This window comes from Astyanax mexicanus, chromosome 12 (genome assembly GCF_023375975.1).
Source record: "Astyanax mexicanus isolate ESR-SI-001 chromosome 12, AstMex3_surface, whole genome shotgun sequence".
Classification (NCBI taxonomy): Eukaryota; Metazoa; Chordata; class Actinopteri; order Characiformes; family Acestrorhamphidae; genus Astyanax; species Astyanax mexicanus.
This window is the reverse complement of record NC_064419.1, coordinates 31208148-31235457: the sequence shown is the minus strand read 5'-3', so window position 1 is coordinate 31235457 and position 27310 is coordinate 31208148. Positions and strand designations below refer to the sequence as shown.

The window sequence follows — 27310 nt, the reverse complement described above, 5'->3', positions numbered from 1 at the left end:
CCTATGGGGATGGGTGGGGTTACACAGCTTTCTCATCCGAACAGCAGGGGGCGCCCAACCTGTGGTAACTTCACTTTCGAGAGACGATGCTCTGTCCAGCTATATACAGTCTAAGCTTTAAAAGAAGGCTGGTAGAGGATTTGACTCACCATGGCCAGCGGGATCACTCCAGCCAGCTCCTTCTGCACGACGTGGATCTGAGTCTCAGCCTCTTCTGAACCCGCTCTGATACCAGGATACTCCACCATCCAGGAGATCGAGCCACTGCCCACCATATCCACTGTAACATCCATCTCCAGATCCACCTGCACCACCCTCTGCCAACCAGGCTCCACCCTGAATAAAGGGAGAAAGAGAGAGAGTGAGATTTGTACTGTTTACCAAAGATTAGTATATTATTCAAGTATACTTTCATTTTATTATTTACTTATTAATGATTTTCCCCAAAATTCTCCCCAATTTTAGCAACTATTTGAACCACTCTCTTTAAAATAATAAAAGAAAAGTCCTTCAACAGTTTTTAATAAATGTCACTAAACACCCACTTTTGGCTTAATACAGAGTAGGGCTGCAACTAGGGATTATTTTGGTAGTCGACTAATCTGACGATTATTTTTTTGATTAGTCGATTAGTCAACGATTATTTCTGCCATCTACGATAGAAAAACGATAGAAACAGCAGAACACGAGATTTAAATGGTATTTAAATATCTGAAAGTTGTTTAAACATGGAAAGTACTAGTATTTAGTGATTAAATATGTAATCTGTTGTGCTTGGGCACTTCTGGAGACCCAAACTAAGTTGACTGTAAACTGTGTGAGCAAACCATTTACCCCCATTTACCTCCCATTGCGCTTTTGTCCCCAGCACTTTGTGTAATGCGGTACAGTTACAAATTAACGATTAGTCGACAATGAAACTTGTAGTCGACAAATTTAGATAATCAACACTGTCGATTATATCGACTAATCGTTGCAGCCCTAACACAGAGCCATGTTATAGAGCGCTATGCTATAGTGAACATTTTGATGAAAATGGCTCTCAACAGGACCATCCCAGGAAAGGAAGAGCAAGAGTTTCTTCTGTTGCACAGGATAAGTTCATCATAGTTACCAGCCTCGGAAATCACAAAGTAACAGCACCCCAGACAAGAGCCAAAAAAATAAAGTATTGGAACAATGAGGTCAATCGTTTATTTCTGATATAGACTGAAAACATTTGGATTTTTTATTCAAATATTAGTATGAGGCAAAAAAAAAAACCATTTCAGTTTTATCTGTGCACACTGTGTAGTTAGTTAGTAGTGTAGTTATAGTTAGAGGAGTAACCAACATAAAATCCAGAGAGCTGTCTGTGGGTGAAAAACAAGCGAGAAGAAGATAGAAAATCAATCAAAGCCATTGCACTAATATTAGCCATAGCCAGTAATACCATTTTGAAATATCCTAAAGAAGAAAGTCGTCACTGGTGTACTGAGTAACAGAGGTCAACCAGATAATACCACAGCAGTTAATGACTAACATTTTGAGTTCTGTAAAGAAAGACCCTAAAAAAAACTATTAGTGACATCAGCAACAACATCCAGAGGTAGATGGAGTGAAGGTATCACACTGGTATCTACTGTTACAGAAGACTATCTGTTCCAACTTTTACTCACAAGAAAATGGGTGGGTTTAGACAAAGGGTGCTATATTTCTAGATCTGAATACCTGAGAATAAAAGCTGAAATATTCATCTTTTAATGTCCAACCCAAGTGTTTTCAGCCTAAAGCAGAAATAAAGGGATTGATCCATCGTAATACTGCTAAGCTTAATAATACCTCACCCTAAAATAAACAGTGCTTTCCTTCATTTTCCTTCACTTTAAGGCTAGACTTTTAGAACTCACTGTTATCAGGAAGTCCCAACAGTACCACAAAAAAAATCAAATACAATAAGATAACAGCATATCACCTGAGTACTATCCGCCATGCACTGTCTCCCAGTTCTCTATCCCAGATTCTCTAACGATTATAAACTTCTTCCACTGATATACAGTACACAGCCCTACATGGACTCACTCCTGAGTACCTGCGAGATCTCATCCACGCCTCAATTCCACCATTCAGTACGAGTTCTCCGCATTGCGGAAATTCATAAGACCCTGTTTAATGATGTCCACCGAACCCACCAAGAACACTTCACTGTGTTACAAACCACATTTCCATTTATTTTAAGAGGGAAAGCAGAGTGAGGAAAGTTCAGCACTGAGGGGAATTGAACAATACAGCAGACAGAACTTCACATTTTAATGAAGAGAGAGCTGGATGCAAATGCAGACGGAGGTTTAATAAGAGCTCGGGTACTGCGCTGAGGTCGAAATGCTGCAAATTTCTCAACACAAGCAAGCCAGAAGATCAGGGTCAGAATAGCAAGCAGGGGTCAAACAGAGAGCAGGGTGGGCTGGAGACCGGGGTCTGACTGAGAGGAGAGTTCCGGATCACTTTTTTTTTTTTTTTTTTTTTTGGAAGGTCATGTCTATAAAGCTCTACAGACACATTCGTATTACACATTACACAACGCATTATAATGCGTTTATAAGGCATTAAAACTTATTACTCTCTATAAAATTGCTTTACATAATAATTTTGTTTTAAATATTTTGAATTATATGGTCAGGTGAATGGCACTGATTTGAAAGTGAACACTATAGCATACAGACAGCACAGAGGATGATGTGAGAAGATGTAACTTTCATTACATTGATTTAATATTCAAATAATGGTTAGAATGAACAAATCATAACTAGGGGTGGGTGATATGGCCCTAAAATAATATCACAATATTTCATGGTATTTTCACGAGAACAGTACTCTTGTCGATATGACGAAACACTTTTCACTGAGATATTAAAACTTTTTAACTGAGATATTTAAAAAATACAATAATTTTATCAGATTTGTAACAGAAATAAAGACATTTCTGCAAGCACGCCACAAACAGAGTCGCCTGAGGTATGCTTTTGCATAATGAGAATATATATTTTGCATAAAAAGAAATGGCTTCTTTCGCATCACTCTCCCATACAGCTTCTCCTTGTGCAAAGTGCGCTGTATTGTTGACCAATGCACAGTGACACCATCTGGTGAAGATGCAAGATGATGCTGCAGCTCTTCGGAGGTGGTCTGTGGATTGTCCTTGACTGTTCTCACCATTCTTCTTCTCTGCCTTTCTGATATTTTTCTTGGCCTGCCACTTCTGGGCTTAACAAGAACTGTCCCTGTGGTCTTCCATTTCCTTACTATGTTCCTCACAGTGGAAACTGACAGCTTAAATCTCTGAGACACCTTTTTTATCCTTCCCCTGAACAACTATGTTGAACAATCTTTGTTTTAGATCATATGAGAGTTGTTTTGATGAGCCCATGATGCCACTCTTCAGAGGAGATTCAAATAGGAGAATAACTTGCAACTGGCCACCTTAAATACCTTTTCTCATGATTGGATACACCTGGCTATGAAGTTCAAAGCTCAATGAGGTTACCAAACCAATTGTGTGCTTCAGTAAGTCAGTAAAAAGTAGTTAGGAGTATTCAAATCAATAAAATGATAAGGGTGCCCATACTTTTGCACGGTCAAATTTTGGTTTAATGCATATTGCACATTTTCTGTTAGTACAATAAACCTCATTTCAATCCTGAAATATTACTGTGTCCATCAGTTATTAGATATATCAAACTGAAATAGCTGTTGCAAACACCCAAATATTAAGAACTAAAAATTATTAAGATTAATAGGGGTGCCCAAACTTTTTCATATGACTGTACATCTCAATTTACCTATATTTTGTTGATTTTTTGCCAATAGATGTTTTGCAGTGCATATTACAGTGAGTGCAATGACTTATGCATGCATTATAATGTTTTAGAATTATAAGACACTCTCTCTCTCTCTCCCCATATCTCTCTCTCTCTCTCTCTCTCTCTCTCTCTCTCTCTCTCTCGTGGACAGTGATCAATAGGTTGCTGACACCAAGCGAGAGATCTTGGAAGAGGGATGCGGTTTAAAGAGAATAAATCCGAGACTAACGCAGAGTTGGAAAGAACGGAAAGGTTCAGACAAGTTCAGGAAAACCAAACAGATTCTCCACAGGCTCTCTGATACTGAGAGAACATAACCGTCAAAACACAGCGAGCTAGAGGAAAAGAGGAAGAAGAAGAGAGGCAGTAAAAAGAGCCAAGTTTAAGACTTGTTCTGGTTGGAACTGTTATGATGAGAGATGGATGGTTGGGCTGACTGGATGAGTAATGGTTGAACTAGTTAAAAGGTTGAAGAAAGGATACCGGCGGTTTGATTAATAGGGTGAAGGATGAGTAGATGGATAGGTTAATAGATTAGAAAGGGCATGGCAGGGCTTCCAACCTGATTTTTTCAGAAGGATAATGCTCATCCACATACATGAGACCTTCTGCGACATCAGCTTTGCCAACCTATGAGTGTGCAGAATCTACAAGCCCAGCTGCAAACAGGTGGATTGTGGATGAGTATGAGTATGTTAAGAGATACATGGATGATAGATGGACTGATAAATAGATTAAAAAATGAGGTATGAATGAATGAATAAATAAATGAATGAATGAATGCATAGGTGGACGGATTACTTGGATGGAGAGATGGAGAGAGTGAATGAATGAATGAATGAATGAATGAATGCATAGGTGGACAGATTACTTGGATGGAGAGACGGAGAGAGTGAATGAATGAATGAGTGGACTGAATACTTGGATGGAGAGGTGGATGGATGGGTGGAAGGATGGATGGATGACTGTTGATTCATCTTTGAACTAGTTGAAAGATTGATGAAAGAATACTGGATAGATGGATGGAGAGATGGAGAGAGTGAATGAATGAATGAATGAATGCATAGGTGGACATTTTACTTGGATGGAGAGATGGGGAGAGTAAATGAATAAATAAATGAATGAATGAATGAATGAATGAATGAATGAATGAATGAATAAGTGGACTGATTACTTGGATGGAGAGGTGGAAGGATGGGTGGAAGGATGGATGGATGACTGGTTGATTAATGTTTGAACTAGTTAAAAGATGCATGAAAGGATACTGGATGGACGGATGGATGGATGGATGGATGGATGGATAGTGTTTTTTCTGCTGCACAAGTGAGAGTGAAGCTATAAATATTTTAGAATCATGGACAGCAACATGCACCAACCAACAACAGTGGAATGACATACAACTGTGTTGATTCTGGTGTGTGTAAGTTATCTTGTGAGTAAGGCTGAACTCATGGCCAGCATGCTCATGGCAAGTTGACGTAAATTACCAGAGATCAACTGAGGCCTGATAGTGGGTGTTAGATGAACTTTTCAGCGTATTTCAGCAGGATAATGCCCACCGACACACGAGACCATCTGGGACACCAGCTTTGCCAACCCATTTGAGTGTGCAGAATCTACAAGCCCAGCTGCAACATCTTGGGCAAACATGCCACAGGATGCCATACGGAACCTGTACACCTCCATGTTCAACTGCTATTCATCTTGTATCAAGGGTGGTGGAGGTGGCCAGAAAACCTTCTTATCCCACTTTAATATTGTAAAGGCTTAGTAATATCACCAATATATTAACACACGCAATTTCATTTAATTCCAACAGTTCCTTATGGGTGTGTTTTATTATTAATGGGTGTAATTTGATGCTAATTTCACATTAAGCTACTATACTTTATAGCTAGTGCTAAAGTTTCACTCTCAAGAATTAGTAGCTGAATGGAAAGAGGAGGGTTACCTGTTTAAAGAAACTTCCGATTCATTTTTATTTTTTATTTATATGTTCATACACAAACAACACACAAACACACACACACACACACACACAAACCAGCTCAGTGTGATCTTGTGTAAGTAAAGCTTCAGGACAGTTGGCCACAGCAGATGGCTATTTTCTCAGAGGTACAGTCACTGACCAGAGAGAAAGAAAGAGAGAGGAAAAGAGAGAGAGAGAGAGAGAGAGAGAGAGAGAGAGAGAGAGAGAGAGAGAGAGAGAGAGAGAGTATGAGCCATTTCTGCTAATGCATGTGCTTTTTGAGTTTCGGTCATTTAAAGCTGAATGAAATGAAATCCTTACACTCACAGTACAGCTTTATTACTGTCTTTAACTCAGAACTGAATTACAGAGGAAAAGCTTTCCATCACCCACTGCTGATCTCCAAACAGCAGCAGCAGAGGAAGTGGCCACTTTATTAGAAACACCTTTGTTACACTTTCAAACCCAGATCAGTTTATTAGGAACGCTTAAATTCTACATCCACTCACTGGATCATTTATTAGAAACACCTACAGTCTACTTTCACTCACTGGCCACTTTATTAGAAACACCTACCATCTGCTTTCACTCACTAGAAAATTCATCAGAAACACCTAGTCTGCTTCCACTTACTGGACACTTTATTAGAAACACATGTATTGTGCATCCAATTCCACGTCAATTCATTAGAAACACTGATCTTGAACTTCTACTCAGTAGACAATTTATTAGAAAGGCCTACATTCTACTTCCACTGCCTGGCCACTTTATTAGAAACACATAGCTTCAACTAAAACTGCCTGGCCACTTTATTAGAAACACAGAGCTTCAACTAACACTGCCTGGCCACTTTATTAGAAACACATAGCTTCTCCTTACAAAAACAGCTACCTACTACATTCGCCGGTTTATTAGAAACACCTACAGTCTACTTTCACTTACTGGAAAATTCATTTAAAACACCAACAGTCTGCTTCCTTTTAGTGGCCACTTTATTAGAAACGCCTAAATTCTACATCCACTCACTGGCCACTTTTTATTAGAAACACCTACCTTCTACTAACACACTCACTGGTCACTTTATTAGAAACACCTACCTTCTACTTTCACTCACTGGCCACTTTATTAGAAACACCAAGAGTATGCTTTCACTCACTGGAAATGTCATTAGAAACACCAACAGTCTACTTTCATTTAGTGGCCACTTTATTAGAAACACCTAAATTCTACTTTCACAAACTGGAAAATTCATTAGAAACACATACAGTCTGCTTCCATTTAGTGGCCAATTTATTAGAAACAAATACTTTCTACTTCCACTCACTGGACTATTTAATAGAAACACCTACCTTCTACTTCCACTGACTGGCCACTTTATTAGAAACACCTACAGTCTGCTTCCATTTAGTGACCACTTTATTAGAAACATCTACAGTCTACTTTCACTCACTGGCCACTTTATTAGAAACACCTACCATCTGCTTTCACTCACTGGAAAACACCTACAGTCTGCTTCCATTTATCCATTGGAAACGGATAGCTTCTCCTTACACACACTGGCCATTTTATTAGAAACACATAGCTTCTACTAACACTGCCTGGCCACTTTATTAGAAACACCTACCTTCTGCATGAGCAGAACTCACACTTTATTCAGACTGCAGGACTGATTATATGAGTTTAAATACCTGTTAGTTATGAGTGTGATGACAGTAAACCAGATCCGCTCATTAGAGGGACTGTCCACACACTTTTGGCCGCGTAGTGTAAGTAAATCTAGCTTCCCTTCCTTTAGAAGTGCTGACCTTTGACCTCATTCTGCACCGCAGAGCATTCAGTGTTTATTTAAATCAGCTCCTTCAGATTGTTCTCCTGCTTCCCTGCTCTCACACGGCCTCTCTAACCCTTCCTCCTCCTCCTGCTCTCCTTCCCACCACTCATCCCTTTGTTTCTGCCCTCTTTCTGCTGTCTCGCTCACCTCTGAGCTCTCACAAAGCTTATCCTCTCCTCAGCACAGCAGCACCCCTCATCACGCTCCATTCTCTACTTAACAAAGAGCAAACTACAGTCTAGCACACTGTTCATCTCTCTCTCTCTCTCTCTCTATTTTATCTCTCTTTAACTTTTATCAAGTTCAATCAAGTGGTGTGAGTGGATGCCCAAGGCTAGTGTTTCTAATAAAGTGGCCAGTTATTGGTAGCACAAGGTGGGTGTTCCTAATAAAGTGGCAACATTTGTGGATGAGTAAACTAATGGATTGATAGATGAGCATATTGAGAGCTACATGGATGGATAGATGGACTGACCGATATATGGATAAACAGGCTGAGAAAAGAAAAAAGAATGAATGAACGAATTAATGCATGGGTAAACAGATTACTTGGCTGGTGGATGGAGAGATGGACGGATTACTTGACTAGCGGATAAAGAGTTGAATGGTTGACAGAGAGAAGGATGGATTACTTGATGGGTGGATGGAGAGACAAATGGATTACTTGATGGGTGGAGTGAAAGATGGATGGGTGGATGGAGAGATGGATGGGTTTCTTGATTTGTGAATTTCTTGGAGTGACAAATGGATTACCTGATGAGTGTATGGCCAAGTGGATGGAGAGATGGATGGAAAAACTGGTGGGTTGACTTTTTGAACTAGTTAAAATAGAGATTATGGGTAAACTGGTGAATGAATACATTTGTGGATGAGTAAACTAATGGATTGATGGATGAGCATATTAAGAGATACATGGATGGATAGAGGGACTGACCGATAGATGGATAAACAGGCTGAGAAAATAAAAAAGAATGAATGATCAAATTAATGCATGGGTAGACTGATTACTTGGCTGGTGGATGGAGAGATGGATGGATTACTTGATGGGTGGATGGAGAGATGGATAGGTGGATGAAGAGAAGGATGGATTACATGATTTGTGGATGGAGAGATGGATGGATTTCTTGATTTGTAGATTTCTTGGAAAGACAGATAGATTACCAGAAAGGTGGATGTAGAGATGGATGGATAAACTGGTGGGTTGATCCTTTGAACTAGTTAAAGTAGAGATGATGGGTAAACTGGATGAATACATTTGTGGATGAGTAAACTAATGGATTGATGGATGAGCATATTGAGAGATACATGGATGGATAGATGGATTGACTAATAGATGAATGAATAGGCTGAGGGATGAATGAATAAATGGGTAGACAGATTACTTGGCTGGTGGATGGAGAGAAGAATGGATGGGGGATGATTGGACTGACTGGTTGATTGATGTTTGAACTAGTTGATAGACAGATAGACCAACAGACAGACAAACAAACAGACAGATAAGTAGATAGTGTTATTTCTGATGCACAAGTGAGACTGAAGCTATAAATATTTCAGCACCACGGACAGCAACATGCAACACACACACACACACACACACACACACACACACTCCTCACACTTCACAGTGCCACAAACACACCTGTATACGTTGTGAGATGTTATCTTGTGGCAAGTTAATGTGAATGATCAGAGGTCAGTCGTCGCTAGATGAATGGGACACATTCTATTTCACAAGTTGTGCAGACATTTAACATTCTTTGATCCACACTATCACATTTATATATATGTGAGAATTAGTTAAAGTATGCAGAAGCACCCACAGTGTTTAGAACAGCAGATGGTAATGACTGTGACCAGCAGCATCTGCCTAGAACTGTCCATGGGGACTGAGAAGAGACTCTGACTGAAATCATATTTCACATTCACTGCTGGAGACCCCCCACACACACATACACATATATCCCACAGGTCACTGCAGCGTTCTTTAACTTCAATTAGACATGGCAGAAGTCATTACATCATTACAGATTAATAGATGGATGGCTGGATAGATGAAAGAATGATATAAAGAGAGAGAGAGAGAGAGAGAGAGAGAGAGAGAGAGAGAGAGAGAGAGAGAGAGAGAGTATGAGCTATTTCTGCTAATGCATGTGCTTTTTGAATTTCGGTCATTTAAAGCTGAATGAATTCCTAATACTCACAGTACAGCTTCATTACTGTCTTCAACTCAGAACTGAATTACAGAGGAAAAGCTTTTCATCACCCACTGCTGATCTCCAAACAGCAGCAGGAGAAAAAGTGGCCACTTTATTAGAAACCCCTACTTTGTACTATCACTCACTGCTCACTTAATTGAAAATGCCTACCCTAAGTCCACTGATTGCCACTATATAAGAAACCCCTACTTTGTAATTCCAATGACTGGTCACTTTATTAGAAACACCTAAACTAGTGAATGTGCCCTTTCCACTACATATGGCAGTATGAATGCAGTGAATGCAATGCTGTAGATTCCTATATGAATGAATTAATACACAGACAGACAGAAAGACAGACAGCTGTCAGCTGGATAAATGGCTTAGGAATAGATGAATGAATGGATAGACGCATACCTGAAAGAATAGCCAGTTAAATAGAAGGATGACAGAAAGAGGGATAGACACAGACAGGCAGCTTAATAGACAGATACACAGAATGATGCATCAAAAGACAGACATCACTCATTTGATAAGTAATTAAATTTGAGGAGTTGATTAAAATGATAATTTTTCTAAATATGCATTTAAATGAACACATACTATATTACAAACCCCTAATTTATATATTTCTATATCCACACACTGGCCACTTTATTAGAAACACCGACATTGTACTATAAGCTTAGCGCTAGTTCTAACAGGAAACTCCTGTGCTCGTCACTCTTATCTCAACCAATCACCAGCTTCCATTTGTCTTTATAAGACAGGTCTTCAGCAAGACAGGTAATTTACAGAGGAAAATATTCTGAATAAGAGCTTTTCATCACCCACTGCTGATCTGCAAACAGCAGTAGGAGAAAAAGTGGCCACTTTATTAGAAACCTCTACTTTGTACTACCACTCACTGCTCACTTAATTAAAAAAATGCCTACCCTCTAAGTCCACTGACTGGCCACTATATTAGAAATCTCTACTTTGTACTTCCAATGACTGGCCACTTTATTAGAAACACCTAATTTATTGGATCTTCCCTTTCCCACTACATATGTCAGGTTAAAAAGACAGTGAATGCAATGTTGTAGATTCCTATATCAATGAATTAATAAACAAATACATTGACAGACTGAATAAATGGCTTATAAATGGATGGGTGGATGGATGGATGGATGGATGGATGGATGGATGGATGGATGGATGGATGGATGAATGGATAGACAAACACCTGAAAGAATAGCTGGTTGAATAGATGGATGACAAAAAGAGGGATGGACACAGACAGACAGCTTGATAGACAGATAAGACAGAATGATGCATCAATAGACAGACATCACACATTTGATGAGTAATTACATATGAAGAGTTGATTATATTTCCACACACTGGCCACTTTATTAGAAACACCCACATTTCTACTTTTCTACAGTTCTGCAGTTGTATTAAAGGTTTAAATACAAGAGTTTTAGTTTTGTAATACCTATCAAAATATTTTTTCTTTTTTTTGCTGAATCCTTCCCCCACATGCTTTGATTACTTAAGTGTAAACACCACTCACACTAAAAGTGACCACCTGCCGAACCACTCAAGACAGAGCTCAATCTGACGGACAGATTGGCAGCGCTACCTGGCCTTTTCCTGCCCCTGTCCAGCTCAAAATCACCCCCTACAAACCCAGACTAAAGAAAGAGTGTCCAACAGAAACAGTCAGAGTGATAACAGGACAGAGCAGACAGCTTCAATTACAGCCTGCCCCCAGAACCACTCTCCAATAAAGACTCAGCACAGTTCATTCAGCCTATCACCTACTGCCTAAATATACAGTGCCAGTCAAACATTCAGGCACACAGCCTCTCATTCCGTGTGTTTTCTTTATTTTTTAGGATTTTTTTTACATTGTAAATTTCATAGAGTGTATTAAAGCTATACAGGAACATATGCAGAATTATTTCGTAAAAAAAATTTCATTTACGCATTCCACAGCTCATGAGATAAAAAAAATGCCTTGCACAAAAGGTATGAACTAATTCTCTTAATTAAACATGGGTGTGTTCTGGGCGTTGGTAGAAATCAGTAGCCAGCTGTGCTCTGACTTTGCCGCATTGATATTGTAACAGTGCAGCGCTTTTTATGCATCTCAGCAGAGGATACTGACTTGCACGTTCAATAGGATTGGATGGCTGACTGTTGACTGTTGTCAGGGTTTTAATTAATCAGTAGCGTATCTGTGGTGTTTCCCGTCAACAAGATGGCTTTAATATTAATCCACAATGTAGAAAACAAATTAGAAAAAATGAAAAAAAGAAAAACATTGCATGAGAAGATGTGTCAGTGGTCAGTGAGTGTGTTTATACCTGTAATTACCTCTATATAACATTAAAATAAAACCAAATAAACATAAAGCCAGTGGTCAGTGAGTGGGATTATACCTGTAATAAACTCGTTATAACATTAGAATAAACCCAACTAAACAAAGTCAGCGGTCAGTAAGAGTGTTTATAACTGTTATTAACTCTCTACAACATTAGAATAAACCAAATAAAAGTCAGTGGTCAGTGAGTGTGTTTATACCTGTAATTAACTCTATATAACTTTAGAATAAACCCAAATAAACATAAAGCCAGTGGTCAGTGAGTGTGATTATACCTGTAATAAACTCTATATAACATTAGAATAAACCCAAATAAATAAAAGTCAGTGGTCAGTGAGTGTCTACCTGTAATTAACTTTATATAACATTATAATAATCCCAAATAAACAAAGTCAGTGGTCAGTGAGTGTGTTTATACCTGTAATTAACTCTATATAACTTTAAAATAAAACCAAATAAACATGAAGCCAGTGGTCAGTGAGTGTGTTTATACCTGTAATAAACTCTATATAACATTAGAATAAACCCAAATTAACATGAAGTCAGTGGTCAGTGAGTGTGATTATACCTGTAATAAACTCTATATAACATTATAATAATCCCAAATAAACAAAGTCAGTGGTCAGTGAGTGGGATTATACCTGTAATAAACTCGTTATAACATTAGAATAAACCCAACTAAACAAAGTCAGCGGTCAGTAAGAGTGTTTATAACTGTTATTACCTATATACAACATTAGAATAAACCAAATAAAAGTCAGTGGTCAGTGAGTGTGTTTATACCTGTAATTAACTCTATATAACTTTAGAATAAACACAAATAAACGTAAAGCCAGTGGTCAATGAGTGTCTACCTTTATACCTATATAATAGAATTCTGGACATAAAAACCTTCAGCCTTACGAATAATTTTGACAAAATTGTCTACACACACACACACACACACACACATACAGCACAGTCAAAGCATGCTTTTGTTGTGGTCAGAGATAACTGTGACCTCTAAGGGTTAACTTGGTTCCTCGGTGGAGGGACAGGCGGGTGTTATCGTTCGGTGGGGTGAGCGGAGTGTGAAGGAGAGGGGCAGGAGAACAGCAGGAGGAGAGATAAAGGAGAGGAGCTCGGGATGAGCAGGGATGGAACACAGACGGGCTGAAGGCAGATGGATGTTTATTTGGGTAGATCCAGACAGGGGTCTCTGTTCACAGTTAACAGTCTAACAGATACAGAGCTGACAGCCCCCTGATCCCAAACCCGCTATCTACGGCTTGAGTTTAAGATTAGGGTTAGGATAAGGTTCAGGATTATGAACAGGCTGAGTTTTAGGATTAGAGTTGAGAAGAGATTAAGGTTAGGTTTAGGATTTGGTTCAGGATTATAATCAGGTTAAACTTTAGTATTATAGTTTAGTGTAGAGTAAAGGTTAGGGTAAAGATTAGAGTTGAGTTAAGATTAAGGGAGGGGTTATGGTCAGCCTGAGGACTAGGATTAGGAGGACCAGTCAATTAGGATTAGGGACTAGATTTAGTTCAGGATTATGGTCAGTGTGAGGGTTAGGGTTAGATTTTGGTTAATATTAACGTTGGAGGTTAGGAATATGTTCAGCATTAGGGTCAGGGTTAGAACTAGCATTAGATTTACGTTAATATTAGGGTTGGAGGTTAGGACTATGTTCAGGATTATGGACAGGGTGAGAGCCAAGATTAGATTATGGTTAAGAGTAAGGTTGGATACTAAGATTAGGTTCAGGATTAGGGTCAGGGTTAGAACTAGGGTGAGATTTTGGTTAATATTAAGGTTGGATGGTAGGAGTAGGTTCAGGATTAGGGTCAGGTTTAGAACTAGGGTTAGATTTTGGTTAATATTAAGGTTGGAGGCTAGGAGTAGGTTCAGGATTAAGGTTGGAGGCTATGGTTGGGTTCAAGATTATGGACAGGGTGAGGGTTAGGGTTAGATTTTGGTTAAGATTAAGGTCGGATGCTAAGATTGCATTCAGGATTATGGTCAGGGTGAGTCCCAGGATTAGATTTATTTTAAGATTAAGGTTGAAAGATAGGATTTAGAATTAGAATTCGGGCCATGGTTTAGAATTAGGGCCAGGATTAAATTTTAGTTAAGACTTAGATTAGGTATTAGAATTAGGATAATTTTGAGGCCTAGGATACAATTTAGATTGATATTAAGGTTGGATGCTAGGAGTAGGTTCAAGATTAGGCTAAGATTAGTTTTTAAGTTAATATTTTAGTTGGAGGTTAGGAACAGGTTCTGGATTATGGCCAGGGCGAGGGCTAGGACTTGACTTTGGTTGGGATTATGGTTGAGGATTGGGATTAGGGCCAGGTTTAGAATTCGGTTCTGGGATTAGATTAGGGCTGGGTTTAGGATTACCAGCTGGGTTATAATTTGGTTTTGATTTGAGATTAAGGTAAAGATTTAGATTATGGCCAGGATTAAGATCACAAGTTACGAGTTACTACTTAATAAATGACATATTTGGTGGGCGGAGCCTGGAAAGATGAGTTCCACAGGAAGGATCTGGCACCGTGTGACATGCAGAGCATTTGCATCAACAGGCTGGTACTATCACACAGTTTGCAGCGGGCTTTAAGCTGGTGTTTACTGAAGCTGAAGTGTGTGTGGCGCTGATCCCGGGTCAGCTGATGTGGTGGAGTTGTGTGTATGCGGGCTGGAGGTGGGATTCACACTGTGGAGGCTGATCCCCCGCGCTGTGTGTGTATCCTCCCGCCGAGGATTTGGGGATTATGCAGACACTGTGATGTCGTATCAATACATACAACCGAGTTCAGGGCAGGAGAAGCGTGTCGGACGTTGGCAGAGCGCCAAGGGTACGGCTGGATAAGAAGCATAAGGACCGTAATCCAAAGCCATACATACTGTATACATAGACCACAAGTATCCAGACAGCCTGCAACTTGTATAATCCACTCAGAAATGCATTGACCGGTGCCAAGAGTGGGCTAGAGGGGTATGAAGCCCCCTAGTATTGAGAGCGGTGGAACAGGGTTCAGTTTTGTGGCCTTATATAGCAATTTGGGGGGCGTGTATTAGGGGTGGGCAATATTATATCGTATACAATATATCGTGACAGAAATATCGTGATATTAAAAATCCATATCGTGATAATAGAGATGTTCTGTCTTAAAAGTAGTCTATTATTTACTGTGAAGCTTTAAGTGTATTTATTGTATAATTGTTTTAGTTTGCAGTTTATATGCATGCACTAAACATTCTACTAATATATTTTGCTGCATTATATTATTTTATGATATATTATATATTTTGCCACATTATGATTATTCTGTTATACTCTTATACTATATTCCTGAAATTAATTAATTATTTTTCTGTTTTCCTATATCGCCAAGTATATCGTTATCGCAAAAATACCCTGAAATATCGTGATATTATTTTAGAGCCATATGTGAACCAAATGTGACACTTTGTGTACTTTGTGTGATTCAGGATAAATAAACACTCTTTTTGTTTACTGTACCTTTAAGACCTTTAAGGAAAGATCCTGAAGTGCTACTTTTTGTGGGATGCATAGAGAATGGTTACAAACACCTGTATAAGTTGTCAGGTAATATCTTGTAAATAAACCTGAACACAGGACAGTGTGCTCATGGCAAGGCAATGTGAATTATTATAGTTCGAGTGAGGCCTGACAGTGGGTTCTAGATGGATGGGACATTCCATGTCATTCACACAAGTTGTTTGGACAGTTGTTAAGCTTCCTATATCCACTGTGGATCCACAGGGACAACGGCATAAAAGCTATTACTGCCCACAGTGGACAGCACCGTGCAATGCAATCTGGTTAGAATTGTCCATGCAATAAGACATAGGACAACAAGCTGGGACAAGATACTACAGTGCCTGTCACATTATATATATATATATATATTTATTCACAGGCAAAAACCTTCTCCCTCTATTTTTGCCGTTTTTCACTTTTTGACATAATGTGAATCTGGCAGTTGTTCTTTCTCCTGAGTCAACATTTCAGGATAAATGAACCAATAGAAATGCTCCAAAATAGCTTGGAAAAAATCTCTTTAGAGAGATATAGAGAGAGAAAGACAGAGAGAGAGAGAGAGAGAGAGAGAGAGAGAGAGGCATAGAAGTAAAGAGATAGACTGTCAGGTTTCATATCTGTAACACACACACAAACTTGTTGAGCAATGCTAAAGACAGACTTTGACGCACGCACACACACACACACACATACACACACACACACATACACACACACACAGTGATAAATGCTGAGACTGACGCAGTGTTGAGAAGCTGTCAGCGCTCACAGTCAAACCAACAGACATTATAAATATGCAAAAGCCAGTGTGTGTGTGTGTGTGTGTGTGTGTGTGTGTGTGTGTATGAGGGAGAGTGTGTGTGAGATTGTGTGTGTGTTTGAGCAAGTCAGACAAAGACAACTCTCCATCTCTATCTGCTCGCATTCAACCATGATGTGTGTGTGTGTGTGTGTGTGTGTGTGCATAGGTGTGTGTGTTCACAGATAAAAACAAGACTGGCCGTAGAGAAAGGGAGAAGAACAAATTGTAAATAGAGAGAGAGATAGAAAAGAGAGAGAAATAAGAGAGAGAGAGATATATATATATATATAAAAAGGGACAGAGGAAAGAACAGAGCAAGATAGAGAACGAGAAATAAGAGATAGATTAAGGAGCATTTAGAAAGTTGGAAAATAAAAAATGAGTGAGAGAAAAGAAAGAGAAAACACAAGAGAGCATAAGGGACAGATAAAAGAGGGGAAGGTGAGAGGGACACAGAGCTAGTGGGAGGAGAGAAAGAGAGAGGGGAAGATGGAAATAGATAGACAGAAGAAAAGAGAGAGAAACTAACCAGAGATGGATGTCAGAGAGACAAAGAAATGAGAGAGAGAAAAGAGAGAGAGGAAGAAAGAGTGAGACATGGGGAGCAGAGAGGAAAAGATAGATAGATAGATAGATAGATAGATAGATAGATAGATAGATAGATAGATAGATAGATAGATAGATAGATAGATAGATAGATAGATAGATAGATAGATAGATAGATAGATAGATAGATAGAAATAAAGTAGGTCAAAAGCTCTTCTACACAAATCCACACAGCAGAAAGAGGGAGAGTATCAGTGTTCAGCTAAGTGATCCCCTGTAGCACAGTCAATGTGTGTGTGTGTGTTGCAGGGTGGCAATTTGGTTAGCAGTGACAATAATAATACATCAAAGAGGGGAATCAATTCCAGCACACAGGCTTTATACTCTAACTGTTATAGCAGAGAGTGTGTGTGTGTCTGTGTGTGTGTGTGTATGTGTGTATGTGTGTGCACGCATATATATAAGTGAGGAAACCTTTGCCTCTTTTAGACCATAAGAGACCAGAGGGACCAATTTCATAAGACCAAAAAGTAAGTGTTTCTAAAAAAGTGGCCAGTGAGTAAAAGCAAAATGTATGTGTTTTTAATAAAGTGCACAATAAGTGTAAATATGTGGTAGATGTTTCTAATAAAGTGGCAAGTGAGAAAAAGCACAAGGCAGGTAGGTGTTTATAATAAAGTGGCAAGCGAGTGGACAAACACATTAGGTGTTTCTAATAAATTGGCCAGAGAAAGTAACCATAAGGCAGATGTTTGTAATAAAGTGGTCAATGAGTAGAAATACATGAAAGGTGTTTCTAGTAAAGTGGCCAGTGAGTGTGAATACATGGTAGATGTTTCTAGTGGCCAGTGAGTGACAACAGAAAGGAGGGGTTTCTAATAAAGTGGCCAGTAAGGAAAACCACACAATAGGAGATTCTAATAAAATGGTCAATGAGTGGAAATACATGAAAGGTGTTTCTGGTAAAGCAGCCAATAAGAGAACGCAGAAGGCCAGTGTTTCTAATAAAGTGACCAGTGACTGGTAATACATGGTAGGTGTTTCTCATAAAGTGGCCAGTGAGTGTGAATACATGGTAGGTGTTTCTAATAAAATGGCCAGTGAGTGGGAATACATGGTAGGTGTTTCTAATAAAGTGGCCAGTGAGTGGGAATACATGGTAGGTGTTTCTAATAAAGTGGCCAGTGAGTGGGAATACGTGGTAGGTGTTTCTAATAAAGTGGCCAGTGAGTGGGAATACGTGGAAGGTGTTTCTAATATAGTGGCCAGTGAGTGGAAAACATGGTAGGTGTTTCTAATATAGTGGCCAGTGAGTGAAAACAGAAAGTAGGGGTTTCTAATATAGTGACCAATGAGAAAAAGCAGAAAGAAGGGGTTTCTTATAAAGTGGCCAGTATGTAAAAGTCAAAGGCCGGTAGGTGTTTCTAATAAAGTGGCCAGTATGTAAAAGTCAAAGGCCGGTAGGTGTTTCTAATAAAGTGGCCAGTAAGTTGGAATACGTGGTAGGTGTTTCTAATAAAGTGGCCAGTCAGTGGAAGCACACAGTAGGTGTTTCTAATAAAGTGGCCAGTGACGAAAAGCACACAGTAGGGGTTTTCTTATAAAGTGGCCAGTGACAGAAAACACAAGGCCGGTATGTGTTTCTAATAAAGTGGCCAGTCAGTGTAGGTGTAGGTTCTAATCCACACATTTACATCAGATCCTACAGAGATGGATCTTCACCACCCAGCCAGGGGGCAGTGCACTCCTGTTAGGGTCAGGGGGGACAGATGGGGACAATTTCTTAGCGGTAATAGGGCGAGCGACATGGAGAGAGAAAGAGAGCGAAAGAGGCTGAAAAAATAAATGGAATGAAAGTGAATGTGTGAGAGGGAGGCGATGACTGAAGTAAATGTGGATGGAGGAGCAGAAGACAAACTGTTATCGGAGCCATTTGTTCTGTGGATGCATTAGAACGAACGGAACACGGAGGAGGAAAGAAATGAACATAATTTCTCAGAGCTGTGGAGGCATTTGGGGCGCAGGAAACGACAGCTGACATTACGCCGAGAGAGGCACATACATCACGTTAAGCCCAGAACGGCTAATGTGGTTAGCAGGACCGTTGGCAGATGAACAGGACGGATGATGTTGCCATGGATGCGCTGTTACTCTAAAGTAAAGATGGCTTTTACATCTTAGTGGGCTTTTCTTCACTGTGCAAATCACACACTTTTATTAGAAACAAATCTCTGGTGTTCCTCGTATAGTTGGACCAGACAAGCACCAGACATGAGCCGCCCACTGCTTTTTCACACTGATGAAGGCACACCCTAGCAACCACTTGAGGTGAGGTATCATAGCGACTGTCTAGCAACACCAGAGCAACCATCTTGGACACTGATGTAAACCCTGGGCCACGTTTTAGCAACCACAAAGCAACACCAAAGCAACTATCAAGCTAAACCAAAGCAACGACAAAACAATACTGAAGCTTTGTAGAAACCACCTGAGATACCAACGCAACCCCGTTTGGAGAACCACTAAGCAACAGCAGAACATCATTGCAACCACATGGAATACCAACCCAAGCCTCTAGAAACATTCTAGCAACCACCAAGCAACACCAACCCAACAGCCTGGGATACAAAAGCAACCCCCTTTAAACTTTCTAGCAACCACCAAGCAACACCAAAGCAACCACCTGGACGACCAAAGCAACCCCCTAACATTATTTTAAGAACTACCAAGCAACACCAAAATAAACCCAATTGGGATATTAAAGCAACGTTCTAGCAACCAGCAAGCAACACCAAAGCAACCACCTGCAATACCAAAGCAACACCTTAGCAATATCCTAACAATCACCACGCAACAGCAAGATATCACAGCATAGTGCGTATAGAAGTAAAAATTGTTTTTAAAAAAGTGGCCATTAACCATCTTGGAAACACTTTACCAACCTTAAAACAACACCAAGTATCAAACAAAGCCAAAGCAACTACCAAGCAATACCAAAGCATCATAGTAACCACCTGAGATACCAAAGCAACCTTCTCAAAAACTTTCTATCAACCACCAAGCAACACCAAAGCAACCACCACGAAAACCATGGCAACTCTCTAAAACTATTTTGCAAACTACCAAGCAACAACAATAAAAACCAACTGGGGTATCAAAGTAACCCCCTTGCAACATTCTAGCAACCAGCAAGTAACACCAAAGCAACCGCCTATGATACCAAAGCAAACCCATAGTAAATTTCAAACAACCACCAAGCAACACCAAAGCAACCACCTGGAATACCAAAGCTACACCTTAAATATTCTATATATATATATTCTAAAAATCACTAAGCAACAGCAGAACATTATAGCATCATAGTGGCTGGCTAATGGTAATACAAAGTGCTTTTGATAAAATGGCCAATAAGGAGGCACAACAAAAGTGTTTCTAATAAAATGAGTGCAAGTACACTCACTTACTAAGTGGTTGGGCTTTTCAAATAAAGTGTTATAGTCTAGTAGTGAAAGCATACGGTAGGTGTTTCTAATAAAATGGCCAGTGCATGTGTTTAATGGAAGGGCAATTACATGCATCAAGAAATGCATGATGTGCGTAGCGGTATAAGGATGGTGTGGTTGTGATAAAACATGATAAAAGAGGAAGGGAAAGACAAAGAGAACAGAAAGTGGGAGAGGCTGGGAGCAAATAATGAAGAAGAAAGATGTTAAAGATCAAAAACGACTAGAGGGGGCTACAGAGGGGGGTGGAGGAAAAAAAAATGAGGAGGAACAAGGAGATAGAGAGAGAGAGAGAAAGAAAAAGACAGAGAGAGAGAGAGAGAGAGAGAGAGAGAGAGAGAGAGAAAAGGACTCTTCGGTGGCCTTTTCCCATGAGGATCTTTTCAATTTTCTCAGCCCCCGGAATGAAAGACAGGCAGAGGGACGGAGACGAGCCGAAAAAGAAAAGAAAAGGGAACGAGTGGAGAGTCCCATTGAGGCCGGGCGAAATGAAGGAGGGACAGGGGGGAGAATAATACTGATAAATGTCAACGTGATAGAGTCCAACCACTCACACACACACATATATATACAGACACACACACTTCAGAACACACCCCGGTGGATCTATTGTTAGGCAGATTTAGACTCTGAAGCCCTCCAGGGATAGAGGGACTGAAACTCGTTTAAAAGGATGGAAAAAAGCGAGGGAGCAATCCTCTATTTACCGAGAGGGAAATTGGTTTACAAATCAGGTGGCGTTCCAGGCGCTGTTTGTTCGGCGCGAGCTACGACAAACCGCGTTTCCGATAACCCTGTTTCAGTTTGATTCATTTAGACTTCTGTTTGCTTCGTTTCTACAGTCATTAAAGCTCCAAACAGAACACGAGTGCCGAAAGATCAGAAGAAATACAAGCAATCAGAGATTTTTTTCCAGCATCCATATCAACCCCGCTAGACCTGATCTGACAATTGGCCTCCCGGCGATAGCTCATTTAAAGACCCGAGCTATGACCCTAGGTAACTTCAAAACTTGGCTTTCAGTTACTGTAAGTCTCGGGCAAAGACAGTATAAACGTCTACAGGTGTGACCCTGGGTCTAACCACAAGAGGGCGTTTAAGTCCTACCTGTGGCAATAAGAGGCTGCTATTGAGTAGTGTACCTCCTGGTGAGAGATCAACCAAACCTCAACCAGACTTTGTCTAGGCCACTCCAAATCCTTCTTCTTTTTTTTTTTTTTTTTTTTAAGCCATTCAAAGGTGGAATTCTTTGCATGCTTTGAATCATTGTCCTGCTGCAGAACCCAAGTACGTCTGAGCTTGAGGTCACGGACAGATGGCCTAACATTCTCCTTCAGAATTGTCTGGTAAACAGCAGAATTCCTGGTTCTATCTATTACAGCAAGTGGTCCAAGCCCAGAGAAAGCAAAGCAGGCCCAGACAATTAAACTACCACAACTATGTTTTACGTTCAGTATGAAATTATGTGCTTTACACCAGATGTAACGGGACACACCTTTCAAAAAGTTCCACTTTAGTCACTTTAGTCCAAAGAATATTTACCCAAATTCCTGGGGATCATCAAGATGTTTGTTGGCAAATTTGAGATTGGCCTTTGTCTCTTTCTTACTATTGAATAATTAACCTTAACTGAGGTAAGTGAGACCTGTAGTTCTTTAAATTATGTTCTGTGTTCTTTTGTGACCTCCTGGATGGGTTGTCCATGCCTTTTTAGAATGATTTTGGTCAGCCAGAAACTCCTGGGAAGGTGTTCCATGATTTCAAAATGTTTTCTGGAAAAATTGAGACAAGCCTTAAATGTTCTTTTTGTTCAGAAGTGGTTTTCGTCTTTGCACTCTGCCATGGAATCCATTTTTGCCCAGTCTCTTTCTTATTGTGGCGTCATGAACGCTGACCTTAACTGAGACAAGTGAGGTCTGCAGTTCTTTGGATGCTGTTGTGGGGTCTATTGTGACCAATTGATGAGTCATTGCTGCACTCTTGGGGTAATTATGCTCAGCCGGCCACTCCTGGGAAGGTTCACCACTGTTCCATGTCTTCGCCATTTGGGGATACTGGCTTTTACTGTGGTTTGCTGGAGTTCCAAAACTTTAGAAATGGCTTTCTAACTTTTTCCAGACTGATAGATCTCAATTAATTTCAATTAATCTCATTTGTTCCTGAATTTCTTTGGATATTGACATGATGTCTAGCCTTTGAGTAGCCTTTTGGTCTACTTGGCTTTCTCAGACAGATTCTATTTAAGTTAAACTAAATTTAAAAGCTTTTTTGTGTTTACTAGTATTGTCTTTGACTGATATTTTAATTAGTTTGATGATTTGAAATATTTAAGAGTGAAAAACATTCAAAAAACTAATTCATGAAGGGGGCAACCACTTTTTCACACCACACATACATAGAACAGTTAATCAGATTAAGATAAATTAGAGTAATTTTGTTTAGATAAAAGTTTTAATATAATAGTAACAAAAATCTGCCTGTTTTATTTGAAGATGCTGAAAGACTGGGGAATGCAAATGTGAGTGTTTTGGGTTCATAGACCCAGCAAAACATTAGTGGACCTCTGGGGGGAAATAAAGTCATTAAAAACAAGATGAATGCAGAATATAACCCCTTTAATTGTGGAATTCCCCGTAAAGTAATCTCCAGGGACTTTAAATGGGAGAATAACTGCAGTCCTGCCATAAAGAAGCTGCAGCAGAGGGACGCTGTTCCTCAAGCAATCTGAAAAAAAAATTCAGGCTGGCACTGAGCCATTACAGTCTGTCCTCACAGCTTCTCGGAATGTCTGGCTTGGGTCAGTGACCGCACCAGAGAGGCCTCACCGCATCATCCGGCCTGCGGGAAAAAAAAAACAAGGCTGATCTGCCCTCATTCCAGGACCTCTATAAGACCAGAACCAAAAAGAGAGCGTTCCTGATCATCACTGACCCTTCAAGCTCTGACCACTGGGTTTTCTGGCCTCAGTCGTCAGGCAGGAGCTGCTGGACCAGCGAGAGAAAGCGAAAAAAGAGAAGCAAACAGTTTACGGCAGTGAGAGGTGGCTGCTATGGAGCTGACTGTAGAAGACTTTGGGCATCAACAGAACAGCATTACTGAAGGCGTCCACTGCTTGACTTAACTGGGTCATTTTTAGAATATGTCCCCAAAACCTAAAAAAAAACTGCTTTCTATTTTAATGTTTTGAGTATTTGTCATATTTATAAGATTACAAAATATACAGGCATCAAAATCCAAGCTTAATAACTTCATATGTGTCCACTTTGTCACAGCTAAAGGTGTCAAAAGTATTTAAATTCACTACTCAGGTAGGAGTGTAGCTAGTAGGGTTTAAAATACCTTTTCACAGGGTTCACTGGCTTTTGCCTAGTCAGAGGCTTTACAGGCTTCTGCCCCTATACAGGCTTCAGAGGCCTTTGTCTGTTCACAGGCTTCACAGGCTTCTTCTGTCCTGTCACAGGCTTCTGCCAAGTCACAGGCTACACAGGGTTTTGCCCAGTCACAGGCTTCTGCCTAGTCACAGGCTACACAGGGTTAAGCCCAGTCACAGGCTCCGGCCCAGTCACAGGCTTTTTCTGCCCATTCACAGGCTTCTGCGCAGTAACAGGCTTCTGCCCAGTCACAGGCTTCTGCCAAGTCACAGGCTACACAGGGTTTTGCCCAGTCACAGGCTTCTGCCTAGTCACAGGCTACACAGGGTTTTGCCCTGTCACAGGCTCCGGCCCAGTCACAGGCTTCTTCTGCCAATTCACAGGCTTCTGCGCAGTAACAGGCTTCTGCCCAGTCACAGGTTTCACAGGGTTTTGCCCAGTCACAGGCTTCTGCCCAGTCACAGGCTCCTGCCCAGTCACAGGCTTCCGCAAAGTCACAGGCTTCTTCTGTCCTGTCACAGGCTTCTGCCAAGTCGCAGGCTACACAGGGTTTTGCCCAGTCACAGGCTTCTGCCTAGTCACAGGCTACACAGGGTTTTGCCCAGTCACAGGCTTCTGCCAAGTCACAGGGTTTTGCCCAGTCACAGGCTTCAAAAGGTTTTGCCCTGTCACAGGCTCCGGCTCAGTCACAGGTTTCTTCGGCCTATTCACAGACTTCTACGCAGTAACAGGCTTCTGCCCAGTCACAGGCTTCTGCGCAGTAACGGACTTCTGCCCAGTCACAGGCTTCTGCCCAGTTACAGGCTTCTGCCAAGTCACAGGCTTCTTCTGTCCTGTCACAGGCGTCTGCCAAGTCACAGGCTACACAGGGTTTTGCCCAGTAACAGGCTTCTGCCTAGTCAGAGGCTACACAGGGTTTTGACCAGTCACAGGGTTTTTCCCAGTCACAGGCTTCTGCCCAGTCACAGGCTCCTGCCCAGTTACAGGCTTCTGCCAAGTCACAGGCTTCTTCTGTCCTGTCACAGGCTTCTGCCAAGTCACAGGCTACACAGGGTTTTGCCCAGTCACAGGCTTCTGCCTAGTCACAGGCTACACAGGGTTTTGCCCAGTCACAGGCTTCTGCCTAGTCACAGGCTTCACAAGGTTTTGCCCTGTCACAGGCTCCGGCCCAGTCACAGGCTTCTTCGGCCCATTCACAGGCTTCTGCGCAGTAACGGGCTTCTGCCCAGTCACAGGCTTCTGCCCAGTCACAGGCTCCTGCCCAGTCACAGGCTCCTGCCCAGTCACAGGTTTCACAGGCTCCTGCCCAGTCACAGGCTTTACAGGCTTCTTCTGCTCAGTCACAGGCTTCTGCCCAGTCGCAGGCTACACAGGGTTTTGCCCAGTCACAGGCTTCTGCCTAGTCACAGGCTACACAGGGTTTTGCCCAGTCACAGGCTTCTGCCAAGTCACAGGGTTTTGCCCAGTCACAGGCTTCACAAGGTTTTGCCCTGTCACAGGCTTCGGCTCAGTCACAGGTTTCTTCGGCCTATTCACAGACTTCTACGCAGTAACAGGCTTCTGCCCAGTCACAGGCTTCTGCGCAGTAACGGGCTTCTGCCCAGTCACAGGCTTCTGCCCAGTTACAGGCTTCTGCCAAGTCACAGGCTTCTTCTGTCCTGTCACAGGCGTCTGCCAAGTCACAGGCTACACAGGGTTTTGCCCAGTCACAGGCTTCTGCCTAGTCACAGGCTACACAGGGTTTTGCCCAGTCACAGGGTTTTTCCCAGTCACAGGCTTCTGCCCAGTCACAGGCTCCTGCCCAGTTACAGGCTTCTGCCAAGTCACAGGCTTCTTCTGTCCTGTCACAGGCTTCTGCCAAGTCACAGGCTACACAGGGTTTTGCCCAGTCACAGGCTTCTGCCTAGTCACAGGCTACACAGGGTTTTGCCCAGTCACAGGCTTCTGCCTAGTCACAGGCTTCACAAGGTTTTGCCCTGTCACAGGCTCTGGCCCAGTCACAGGCTTCTTCGGCCCATTCACAGGCTTCTGCGCAGTAACGGGTTTCTGCCCAGTCACAGGCTTCTGCCCAGTCACAGGCTTCTGCCCAGTCACAGGCTCCTGCCCAGTCACAGGTTTCACAGGCTTTACAGGCTTCTTCCCAGTCACAGGCTTCTGCCCAGTCGCAGGCTACACAGGGTTTTGCCCAGTCACAGGCTTCTGCCTAGTCACAGGCTACACAGGGTTTTGCCCAGTCACAGGCTTCTGCCAAGTCACAGGGTTTTGCCCAGTCACAGGCTTCACAAGGTTTTGCCCTGTCACAGGCTCCGGCTCAGTCACAGGCTTCTTCGGCCTATTCACAGACTTCTACGCAGTAACAGGCTTCTGCCCAGTCACAGGCTTCTGCGCAGTAACGGGCTTCTGCCCAGTCACAGGCTTCTGCCCAGTTACAGGCTTCTGCCAAGTCACAGGCTTCTTCTGTCCTGTCACAGGCGTCTGCCAAGTCACAGGCTACACAGTGTTTTGCCCAGTCACAGGCTTCTGCCTAGTCACAGGCTACACAGGGTTTTGCCCAGTCACAGGGTTTTTCCCAGTCACAGGCTTCTGCCCAGTCACAGGCTCCTGCCCAGTTACAGGCTTCTGCCAAGTCACAGGCTTCTTCTGTCCTGTCACAGGCTTCTGCCAAGTCACAGGCTACACAGGGTTTTGCCCAGTCACAGGCTTCTGCCTAGTCACAGGCTACACAGGGTTTTGCCCAGTCACAGGCTTCTGCCTAGTCACAGGCTTCACAAGGTTTTGCCCTGTCACAGGCTCCGGCCCAGTCACAGGCTTCTTCGGCCCATTCACAGGCTTCTGCGCAGTAACGGGCTTCTGCCCAGTCACAGGCTTCTGCGCAGTAACGGGCTTCTGCCCAGTCACAGGCTTCTGCCCAGTTACAGGCTTCTGCCAAGTCACAGGCTTCTTCTGTCCTGTCACAGGCGTCTGCCAAGTCACAGGCTACACAGGGTTTTGCCCAGTCACAGGCTTCTGCCTAGTCACAGGCTACACAGGGTTTTGCCCAGTCACAGGGTTTTTCCCAGTCACAGGCTTCTGCCCAGTCACAGGCTCCTGCCCAGTTACAGGCTTCTGCCAAGTCACAGGCTTCTTCTGTCCTGTCACAGGCTTCTGCCAAGTCACAGGCTACACATGGTTTTGCCCAGTCACAGGCTTCTGCCTAGTCACAGGCTACACAGGGTTTTGCCCAGTCACAGGCTTCTGCCTAGTCACAGGCTTCACAAGGTTTTGCCCTGTCACAGGCTCTGGCCCAGTCACAGGCTTCTTCGGCCCATTCACAGGCTTCTGCGCAGTAAC

General features: G+C 41.8%; 1 protein-coding gene across 1 annotated transcript in view; it reads right to left on the bottom strand.

Annotated features, from left to right (window-relative positions):
• Positions 1-27310, bottom strand: part of si:dkeyp-14d3.1 (transmembrane protein 132C) — a 486063-nt gene that overhangs the window by 133395 nt on the left and 325358 nt on the right. The window contains exon 4 of the mRNA XM_022670492.2: positions 150-336. Coding sequence (XP_022526213.2) covers positions 150-336 — 187 coding nt within the window. The remainder of the gene's footprint in view (positions 1-149; positions 337-27310) is intronic.